This window comes from Oreochromis niloticus, unplaced genomic scaffold, assembly GCF_001858045.2.
Source record: "Oreochromis niloticus isolate F11D_XX unplaced genomic scaffold, O_niloticus_UMD_NMBU tig00008678_pilon, whole genome shotgun sequence".
NCBI lineage: Eukaryota > Metazoa > Chordata > Actinopteri > Cichliformes > Cichlidae > Oreochromis > Oreochromis niloticus.
In genome coordinates this window covers 3,023-14,583 of record NW_020329356.1, presented here as the reverse complement: position 1 = coordinate 14,583, position 11,561 = coordinate 3,023, and the positions used below count along the sequence as shown (strand labels likewise).

At 43.1% G+C, this 11,561-nt stretch overlaps 1 protein-coding gene and 1 long non-coding RNA gene across 2 annotated transcripts; both read right to left on the bottom strand.

The window, feature by feature from the left end:
- Positions 1 to 5,398: 5,398 nt before the first annotated feature.
- On the bottom strand, positions 5,399 to 6,464 carry LOC109199060 (tonsoku-like protein). The gene is made up of 2 exons (XM_019354367.2): positions 6,411 to 6,464; positions 5,399 to 5,865 (listed from the first exon to the last, which is right to left on the bottom strand). The coding sequence occupies exons 1-2, from the start codon at positions 6,439 to 6,441 to the stop codon at positions 5,669 to 5,671; spliced, it is 228 nt and encodes a 75-aa protein (XP_019209912.1). The 5' UTR covers positions 6,442 to 6,464; the 3' UTR covers positions 5,399 to 5,668.
- Positions 6,465 to 9,140: 2,676 nt separating this feature from the next.
- LOC109199061 (uncharacterized) lies at positions 9,141 to 11,278 on the bottom strand. Its single transcript, XR_002059551.2, has 2 exons — positions 11,220 to 11,278; positions 9,141 to 9,253 (listed from the first exon to the last, which is right to left on the bottom strand). It is a non-coding gene; the product is annotated as an uncharacterized LOC109199061 (long non-coding RNA).
- Between the last annotated feature and the right edge of the window lie 283 nt (positions 11,279 to 11,561).

The window sequence follows — 11,561 nt, the reverse complement described above, 5'->3', positions numbered from 1 at the left end:
AACAAGCAAAAATTCCAGAGTAGTCAGAAGAATTCCACTCGTTTTGTTTTTTTTAAATGAAATGAACTTACAGCGAGGTCTTCTATGAGTTTATCTTCAAAGTAGTGCTCCTCTGTCTCCATCCAGGACTTTCATAGCCCTGCAGGAACAAGTTTACAGCCCGTGCCTAGTATGAGAGAGATACATGGATGACTAATAACTGTTTATCTACCCATCTTCTGCTGCTTATAAAGGGCTGCACTGTAGGTGCAACATATATCCACAACCTTTCCTCACTAGCCGAGGTGTGGCTGTAGATGAGGGTGGGAAATAATAAAGTGCAGAATTTTAAATATTTCTTCTTCATTTTACATGTGTGTGTGTTTGAGAACATACCTTGGCAAGTTATAGAGTGGTGCCATCCTGAAGCAAGCGACGACATCTCTCTTCCTCTGTTTTGAAAGCAGTTTGTGCCACACAGCCTTCTTACTGCGCTGAGGATGCTCCACCTGAAGACACAAACTGAACCACTCAGTATACTAGATATTTAGTTGGTGTACCTTACCATCTGGAAGCCATATTATCCTGGAGAAGTATGTGGTCAGCTTTAATGAAGACCAATCAGCTAGTTTAAGAGGACCGTGGGGTACCTTAAAGCTATACTCTCTACGTTGGCACAAAAATGCGCAAAATCAACTCAAACTTGAATATATAGACCTGCTCCAGGTGGAAGAGGACATGACCAATATCCAGGATTCTCTCCACAGTCTTCTCTGGGTCAGTAGTATCCTCATAGTGGTTTGGGAGGTCTCTGTACAGAGCCATCTGCCAACGAATTGCTGGGTCCTCTGACTTTGTAAGACACACAGAGGAAATGCATGACTCTATTGGCCCATTCACAAGGTTAAGCACCTTTGTGAATATATAAATATATAGTACCAACCAACATCTACCAACTGGTTTACATCTGTCTCGACTTTAACAAAACAAAAGCCAAAACACAGAAACACCACATGTAAAGCTCATGATTCAGTAGCTTGTATAACTACCTTGCTGGCAATAACTTGAATTGGTTGTTTTTTTGTATGACTTCGTAAGTCTTTAAAATCATTGTGGCAGAATTTTGGCCCACCCTTGTTTATAACGTTGCTTCAGTTGATTTAGGTTTGAAGCCATTCATTTACGCACAGCACTCTTAAGGTCCTGCTACTTTCAGTATTTCAGTCACTCTATAACTTCAGATTCAGTTCTTTCTCCTGCTGGTGTTTGGGATCATTGTCCTGTTTCCTGACCCAGTGTGGGTGAAGCTTTAGCTGTCAAGTAGATGGCTTCACATATGACTCTGGAATATACAGTGTATCAAAAATAAATCATACACTTTCAAAAGGCTGTATTTTAAGCTTACACTAAATTTAAAATACATGGCTGAATATAAAGTTTTACATACAAAATGTTCAATGTTTATGAATAATCAATGAAATACGGCATCCCATAGTTCACTGTAGTCACTGCAGCCACTGCTGTTGTAATGCAATTGTTCCGGGTGAATGGCTGCAGAATGAAAGCACTTTGAAATCGAATGATTCTTTTTGATACAGCCTGTACTCTCCCGTACAGACGAGTTTAGTGATGTTAGTGGGATAGGGGCTATGTGGAGTGATAGAGTTCCTTCAATCACTTGTTGACAGATTGAATTTCCTATTCTATATCTTTCGGATAACCTATGATATCACTGTGAAGTAGCCTTATTTATCTTATGGACATAAAGGTTCATCAGTTCGTTTAGGTCCTCTTACTCTAGATTTGTGTGAAATTTAAACTGAATCTGAGTACTTGACTCTAAATTTTGCGAGTTTGCCCACCGACCATCAAAATCGAATCACTTCATCCTTGTGCCAGATTTGAAGAATTTCTCTTAAACCAGTCCTTTGACATTACTTTCACAAGAATAAGATAAACTGACAACAACCTGACACCATGGCAAAATCTAAGCCCAGAGGCATAATGTGTAAGTATACTTTAAGTAACTTGTGTCCTTTTCTTACCTTTCCTTGTAAATGTAGGTTGTTCCTGATGACCTCTCGAACTTCGTCCTCTGTGTCTTTCTGCAAAAGAATTATTAACTTCGATCAAACAACAGGTATTCTGTGACCTACAAAATCCTATCAAGATGTCATGAGCAAAAAATATTTATTCAGTAATTAGTAATGAAAATTTTACAAAGCTAAGGCAGAGTTATTTTGCTGTTACTAAAGGTTTACCTCAGGAATACCAATACTGCAAATAATTGATTGTTATTGTCATACACCTCACCCCAACCAGTCATGGTAGATTTTTAAAAACAAATAGACATGTAAACATTATATCAAGCAAATATAGAATAGAATAGAACAGAATAGCTTTTTATTGTCACTGTTACAAGAACAGTGAAAGGCAGTTTGGCATCTCTCCGTGTGTGTAGAGTACACAATAGCGAATGTATTTACACAATAACAGACAAATTTACATTTACACAAGAAAAGATATGGTTGGTGCACCAGTTATTGGTCGTGTCCAAATTCATGGGCTGCATCCTCCTGAGGACCCGGCCTGAGCGGTCTACGTGGGCCGGGTCCTCAGAAGGTCGGGTAGGCCGGAAGTAAATGGCTGGGGAAATTGGACGGTCTAGCCTTCTGGTTAGCGTCACCGCTGTCTCGGTGGAGTTGAATAAACTCGGCCGCCTGCTCCTTGCTATCTAAATTATAACAGGACGCTGGCGTAAACTGTCGACCATCTCACACTTTTGTTTAATTGGTTTTCTGTTTGACGTTTGGTCAGCTGTGAGAAAACCAAGGAGGAACCCACCCGGGGGATTAATAAAGTTTTATTTTATCGAATCTAATCCTTTAATCTCAGCCAAACCGATTTACTGACGAACAAATAAAACACTGAAAAAAGCCAAACAATATCATTTCTAGCTTGTCTAAGTGACTTACGTTTAACCAGAGTAGCGAAAGTCCGCGGTGATCTGAAAATGACGTGCCGGGAGTTGTGCCGTTCTCGGCGGCTTCAGTGGCCCTGGAGCTCCCGGCTAGCTATCGAGCTAAAAAAAAAAAAAAAAAAAAAAAAAGAAGAAGATAAATATACCAGAATTGCGCCCATTCCATTGGCCGCCCTCGTGGCTCATGGGAAAGTGACAGGCCCTATGGCGGAGATTGAAGACAGGGGGCAGTGGTTCGAATCCCATGCGGACCATTTGTTGGGGATACATACCAAACAAACAATAATAGTCCCTGGCTCTGAAATTCACCTGCTACGCTTGCTTAGAAGCCTACAGGCGAGCCTATAGACGGGCTCTCTCTGCCTTTTTACCGCTGTCCCAAAATCCCTCAACTTTTACCTCAATATTGCTTCTTAGCCTTGCTACCCACCGCCAAACACGCCAGGCATTGTCGCTTTCTCAATCTCTTCTTCACGTCAATTTTGCCTTCATTAACACAAATTATACATCAAAACGTAGGTATTTTTCTTGCCTTTCACAAAATGCCACCGTCATTATCGCAGGAGTTGCCGTTTTCTCGCAAATGGCCTCCAAGCAACACAAAGTCAGAAACGTCCCCATTCAAAGTCTATGGAGACTTCAGTGAAAATGACAGCTGCAATGAGCTCTTTAGCTTTTGATTTACAACTTATCCACATTTCTTTGCGGACAATCCTGCATGTCACAAATAAATGACACAAAGCTCATCTGTGGCTGTGCACCATTCGTGGTGCGTTGGCTCCCTCTACTGGTACGCGCCTCATTCAAATGTCGCCGCACATTTAAAATTGCAGGGTGTCTTTACACTGTCATAGCTCCTAGATAGATTTCTTCAGAGACCTGAAAATCGCTGTGATTATTCACCATAGCCTGCTGATTCTTACAGTGAAAGAACAATGTCAACGTATAGCATCGTTGGTTACTTTAATTGTGTTTGTGTTTTTTTAAATCAAATCCTACAAAATATAATAAGCAACTTATGGCAGCTCTAGATAAACATGGCATTTACGATAAGTTTCAGTCCGGTTTTCGTCAGTTTCATTCCACGGAGACAGCTCTTCTTAGGGTCTCAAGTGATATCTTGATGGATAATGATGCAGGAAAATGCTCTGTTCTACTCATGTTGGACCTCACATCAGCTTTCGACACAGCTGACCATCACATCCTCATTGAAAGGCTGAAAAAATGGGTTGGTGTATCTGGAACTGCATTAGAGTGGTTCTCCTCTTATCTCCATCACCGATCCTTTTCTGTGGCAGTCTCCGATTTTAGGTCATCCTCTACCTCCCTTACTTATGGTGTCCCTCAAGGGTCAGTTTTGGGGCCTTTATTGTTTTTAATTTATCTTCTTCCCCTCCAGCATATAATGGGCTCTTTTGAGGACATTTCTTATCATTGTTATGCTGATGATATTCAGTTGTACATTTCTTTTATGCCCGAGGATTTATCTAAGCTTCAGCGTCTGAATGATTGCTTAGATTTGATCAAACGTAGGACGGCTGCAAATTTCCTCCAGCTCAACGAGGGGAAAACCAAAGTCCTCGTATGCGCCCCTGATAGATTCCTATCGCAGATAGTGAAAGCCCTTGGTCCTCCCTCACTCTATGTTAAATCCTCTGTCAGGAATTTAGGTGTCACCTTTGACTCCAGTTTCACATTGGATGGGCATGTGAAATCTCTGGTTCGGTCTTGTTTTTATCATTCAAGAAATGTGGCTAGGCTAAGCCCGAATTTATCTCGATCTGAACTGGAGATTGCTATACATGCATTTATCTCGTCACGCTTGGATTATTGCAATTCGCTGTTTATGTGTCTTAGCAAAGGTTCTCTGGATCGTCTGCAGGTTGTGCAAAACGCTGCAGCTAGGCTTTTGACAAAATCCTCCAAGTACTCACATGTGACACCGTTGTTATCTCAGTTACACTGGCTTCCTGTTAAATTTAGAGTCGATTTTAAGATCCTGGTCTTGACCTACAGAGCTGTGCATGGACTGGCACCTGCCTACATCTTTGATCTGCTACAGCCTTATGTCCCCAGCAGGTCTTTGAGGTCATCTGATCTGGGCTTACTTGCTATAAAAAAATACTAAGAGGAGGACTAAGGGTGATAGAGCTTTTGCCACTGTGGCCCCTAGACTGTGGAACTCTCTCCCCCAAGCATTAAGAACTGTGGACTCAGTAGCTGTTTTTAAAACACAACTCAAAACTCACCTTTTTAAAACTGCTTTTGGTTAATTTTTTGCCTGTTTTATTTAGTCTTTTTAAATCTTTTTATGACTTGTAATTTTATGTGCAGCACTTTGTGATTCTGTCTTGAAAGGTGCTATATAAATGAAACTTTATTTATTTATTATTTATTTATTAAAACAGGACCAATTGCGACACAAAACCTCTCGCACACTAACACAAACTCTTTATACAGATACAGAGCTTTACATGTATAAATAAGGCAGACAAAAATGCATAAAACACAAGCTATCAACAGATTGTTGGTGGACAGCATGTCACTTTATTTTGGTTTTATCTTGTTTCTTTTTGGTGTAGCCTCACTAAACAAAATGTTTATAAAAATGACCACTTTTATTATGAACACTGGCTCAAAATCCACCGTCAGTGATAAAGAGTAGACATCAGAAGCAAAGTTCTGCCGACATCATCACACCTCCCACCCTCAAGTGGAGGTGGCGGAGAGGAGGCACTTGGAGTTTCGGTCGAGAAAGTGTCCGTGTGACTGAGTCCTGTCCCAGCTCTGCTTCAAGGTCTGTCGGTCCAGCTTGTTGAGGGCCTGAGAGCAAAGACGGATATCCTGGACCAGCTCTGACAAACTGTCCAGGTCTTCACTCTCCCAGGGGCCAGAGACCTGACAACCTGCAGGTTAAGCAACAAAGAGACATTTTATTTCATATCCATAATTTCCATTTTTCCCCCTATAAATATTTGACATCCAAATGTAGCCTATTAGCTAGCATCCAGTAACGTTTTCTGCTCCATAAAAGGGAAAATTAATTCACAACTAATCGTTTTTGTTTTTGTTTTTTTATCTTTAAACCACACTTCTATATTGTAATGTCTGTGTGTGTACTCATCAAGCAACACCTCTGTGCATACATACTAAATGTTCAAACTTAGAAATGTGTCAAAAGGAAACAGACGCACAGCAAGACACAAACTGTTGCCAAGTACAACTTTGCACAGGTGATAAAAACATCAAATATCATCAAATTGTGAATTAGTGTGAAACGGTGAATCTAAGAATAGGCTCCCAAACAGTCATATCCAGAACAAATTACTTTTAACACATCAATGAGTAAGCAGGCATAGGGATTGGACAGCCTGGTTCTATCACAAGGGCCATAATATATTTGCCACCGCTGAGTTACAGTAAAGAGTAGGGGGCGATAGGCAAGACTTACCTTTACTAGCACTGATGGTTTGGAGCACCATCTCAGCAGCGCCACGGTCGTGCAGCCGAGCCTGCTGATACAACAGCTTCTGCTTCTCCATCTCTTTTTCCTTTGTTAGAAAGGTGACACATATCATTGCAGACCATCTAAAAATGAAACTGCTAAAAACTTGAGGAGACTAGTGGAAGATTCAAGACCGATTGATCACCTACTTCAAAACTCTTCACTTCTCCATCGTCATCCTCTTCATCATGGCAACTCTGAAGGAAGGGAGAAAGGTGAAAAAAAGCATACAAACTACAGACTGATTACTTCGGATAGATATAGCCACATCAGCGACGGGAAGTTCCAAAGCACTGAGGCATCAAACTGAGTATTTTCGGTGTCACCATCTTTGTTTTTTTAAACCAGATGTTACGAATGATGGGGAGGGCCGGTATCTGCTGCTTTGTGCAAAGATGAACAAGATGAAACTTGCCAGAGTTCTACAAAATGACCTGCAGAAGGCCCATCCATCCATCTCCCCAAGCAGAGAAGCCCAGACCTCCCTCTCCCCAGCCACCTCCTCCAGCTTGTCCGGGGAAACACCAAGGCGTTCCCAGGCCAGCCGAGAGATATAATCTCTCCAGCGTGTCCTGGGTCTGCCCCGGGGCCATCTCCCGGTGGGACATGCCCGGAAAACCTCACCCAGGAGGCGCCCAGGGGACATCCTTGTCAGATGCCCGAACCACCTCAACTGGCTCCTTTCGATGTGGAGGAGCAGCGGCTCTACTCTGGGCCCCTCCCGAATGGCTGAACTTCTCAGCCTATCTCTAAGGGAGAGGCCAGCCACCCTTCAGAGGAAGCTCATTTCCGCCGCTTGTATTCACAGTCTCGTTCTTTCGGTCACTACCCACAGCTCGTGACTATAGGTGAGGGTAGATCGAACGGTAAATTAAGGGGCCACTGACATGAATGTCTCTGATCAACAATCAACAAACGACTTTATGATGGTGGCCTGGGGACAGAGCTTCCTCTTGTCAACCCTCTGCTGACTGCCCAGCACCGTCTGGCATTTGCCGTAGAATACCAGAATGGTCCACCACTGGTGCCCTGTGCTTTTCACAGATGATAGCAGGTTCACCCTGAGCACATGTGACAGATGTGAAAGGGTCTAGAGAAGCTGTGGAGAACATTATGCCGCCTGTAACATCGTTCAGTATGACTGGTCTGGGGGAGGCATATCCATGGACAGACGCACAAACCTCTAACAGACTAGGTAATGGCACCCTGACTCCCATTAAGTAATGGGATGAAATCCTTGGACTCACATCAGACCCTATGGTGATGCATTGGATCCTGGGTTCCTCCTGGTGCCTGACAATGCCTGGCCTCATGTGGCTCGAGTATGCATGTAGTTCCTTCGGAATGACAATGCCTGATACCACTAACTGCCCCCCATGCTCGGCTGACATAGATCCAATAAAACACCTCAACTTTTCCAGAAGTTCGGTGATACCCTGGTCCGGATCTGGCAGGAGATCCCCCAGGACACCATCCGTCTTCTCATTAGGAGCATGTCTGTCAGATCTTTCTGTCTGTCAGATCCATGCACACTTTGCCTGGCAAAGTGTGCAGTGAGATTGAGTCTCACATGCTTTAATTTTTTATTCGATGTGTAGGTGTTCACCACAAACAGTTTTTTATTTTTTATTTTGGGGAACTTGGTTGATCCTAAAGCTAAACACACCATTCTTTGTGTTTATATATATGTCATGATCCAGGTCAGTGTTCAGTGGTTTTCTGTCCTGGCCTTGCGCTCTGCATCTGCCTTTTGGGGTGGAGCCCTGGTTCAACACCTACACTTCTCCACGCGTTTTCCATCTGTGGCATTCAGCAAGACAGTATTTAAAACCAGTGTTGCCATCAGTTCTTCACCAGTTCGTTTCTTTGTTCATGCCAAGTACTTGATCTCTTTTGTGCCTTTAGCAATCTCGTCAAGTCACCACCTTACTCCTTCCTCTGGACGCTGGTCTCCACAGTCAAATCCCAGCTTCATTCTGCAACTTGCTTCTCTCGACTTAAATTACTCACTGCTCTCACCTGCCTGTCCTCCTGCCTGCTGCTTCCTCTGCATTACTAGAATACAAGGCTGGAACCCAACTCACTCACTCAACACTCAGAGGGCTACCCGCCTCCAGAGCCACCTGCAAGACTCCTCGTCAGAGATTTCCCTGCCACGTATTCATGTCTCACCATAGTTTATTCTGTGATTTCAATAAAACTTGTGAAATCTTATTTCCGCTCTGTATTGTGTCTGCACTTATGTTCACTCCCACGTACTGCTCTCCCGGCCTTGACAGCATGAAGTGTCTGAAGAAATATACCCAGCAGACCCAATTCGGAGTGCAATCACTAAGCAGTGATATATTAACAGTGTCCTAAACCAACAACAACTCTACCATCCAGAAGACTAGTTACTAGTGCAGCTGCTAGTGCTACTGTTAACAGTGCAGCTGCTAACATTTGGTTAATTTGCCACAGTTTGGTGCATCTGTTTTTAATTTCTTTTCCCTCTCTTAGCTTTTCAGGCCACACTAAACTATTCTACACTGAAGGTAGGGGAGGTGCCAGTTGCAATAAGTGATTTGATTAGGCAGTACAGCGCCCTGCAAGTAATCCATCAGCCCAAAAGCATCATCCCTGGTCGATGACATAAACAGCACGCAGAACAATAACAGGTTTTTTTACCGTCTATGCTAAGCCAGCTATGTGAGTTTCAATTCAAAAGTGTTTAGTGTTGGTACTCAGCAACAGATACCTTAGCCATGATGTCTGCGTAGGCCATGTAGAGATGATCCTCATCCAGTTTACTGCAAAAACAAACACATTCACCAAAGTTAGCACAATTATAGCTGTATTAAGGAAAATAATTTTGGTGCACCACTGACTGAAATGACATCTTCTCATTTAACAGTTTTTCATTATTTTGATGAATATTTACATGTTTTATATTTCAGATTCTTTAAAATAGCCGCCCTTTGCTTTGATTACTGCTTTGCACACTCTTGGCATTCTCTCTCCATGAGCTTCATGAGGTGGTCACCTGAAATGGTTTTCCAAAAGTCTTGAAGGAGTTCCCAGAGATGCTGAGCACTTGTTGGTCCTTTTGCCTTCCCTCTGTGCTCCATCTCATCCCAAACCATCTCCATTGGGTTTAGGTCAGGTGACTGTGGAGGCCAGGCCTCCATCACTCTCCTTCTTGGTCAAACAGCCCTCGCACAGCCTGGAGGTGTGTTTGGGCTCATTGTACTGTTGGAAAATAAATGACGGTCCAACTAAACACAAACTGGATGAGATGGCATGTCGCTGCAGGATGCTGTGGCAGCCATGCTGGTTCAGTGTGCCTTCAATTTTGAAAAAAATCCCAGCAATGGTGTCACCACCAAAGCACTCCCACACCATCACACCTCCTCCTCCATGCTTCACAGTGGGAACCGTGCATGTGGAGACCATCCGTTCACCTTTTCTGCGTCACACAAAGACACGGTGGGTGGAATCAAAGATCTCAGATTTGGACTCATCAGACCACAGCACAGATTTCCACTGGTCTAATGTCCACTCCTTGTGTTTCTTGGCCCAAACAAATCTCTTCTGCTTGTTGCTTTTCCTTAGTCGTGGTTTCTTAGCAGCTATTTGACCATAAAGGCCTGATTCACACACTCTGAACAGTTGATGTAGAGATGTGTCTGCTACTGGAGCTCTGTGTGGCATCTATCTGGGCTCTAATCTGAGCTGCTGTTAACTTGCGATTTCTGAGCCTCGGGACTCGGATGAATGTATCCTCAGCAGCAGAGGTGACTCTTGGTCTTCCTTTCCTGGGGCGGTCCAGTTTTGTCATAGCGTTTTTTCCTGACTGCACTTGGGGACACATTCAGAGTTTTAGCAATTTCCCAGACTGACTGATGGGCTGTCATTTCTCTTTACTTACCTCATTGGTTGTTGCCATATTATAAATTAATACAGTTGTCAAACAGGGCTGTCAGCTGTGTACCAACCTGACTTCTGCACAACACACCTGATGGTCCCAACCCCATTAAGAAGGCAAGAAACTCCACAAATGAACCCTGACAGGCACACCTGTGAAATGAAACCATTTCAGGTGACTACATCACGAAGCTCCTTGAGATAGATGTGCTTGAAGCTGTTGTCCTGTGAGCTGCCTATCACACAAGCTGTTAACTCTCAGAACCTTGTCCTGTGATTCAGTCGTGTCTTTGGGTCTGCAGACCTCTTCCTGTCACAGTTTGTTTCTCAGTGCGTTTGATGGTGAAGGAAACTGTACTCACTGACACTTTGACTTTCTTTGTCAGGACAGACCTACATTTTTAAGTGTTATGATGGTCTCTCTCTCTTCCACTGTTAATGGTCTTTTTCTCACCATTTTTGTAGCAACACACTACTTACTGCAGTACAGTACTGTTCAGCTGATGCTCACAAGGGTATGGCACCAACACTGCTTTATGCAGACAGAGGGGGTTGGAATTAATCCAAGTTGGAACACCTGTAGGAATTAGTAGCAGCAGCTTTCAAGGCTTGATCAACCTTCACTGCTGCAGAACAGCTTTGAATTGTTAACCCATGTTGTGTCCCTGAAAAAGGCCTTTTGGTATAATTCTGAAATGTACATTATTTTTCAGTTTTGGGTAACCTAACCTCTGGCAGCTCACCACTTACCTTTGTACCATTTCAAGCTATTCATTGGACTTTAACGACATGAACTGCAACAAATAACTGGAAAAATAGGGACTTTTAACAGGTAGTGTGTAAAATACACACCATTTTTCTGTTAGGGCTGTTCTGCTGAACAGCTGGATGAGCTGATGCAGGGGATCTATGTGTTTGTGTTTCTGCCCTCCTCTTCCTCAGATGGCTCCTGTTCACCTGGTTTCTGAAATCAACACACATTCACAAAGTGCTAAAACTCTGCTATACACTGAAGAAATTAACACATAATTTGCCTTCAAAACAAGCAAAAATTCCAGAGTAGTCAGAAGAATTCCACTCGTTTTGTTTTTTTAAATGAAATGAACTTACAGCGAGGTCTTCTATGAGTTTATCTTCAAAGTAGTGCTCCTCTGTCTCCATCCAGGACTTTTCATAGCCCTGCAGGAACAAGTT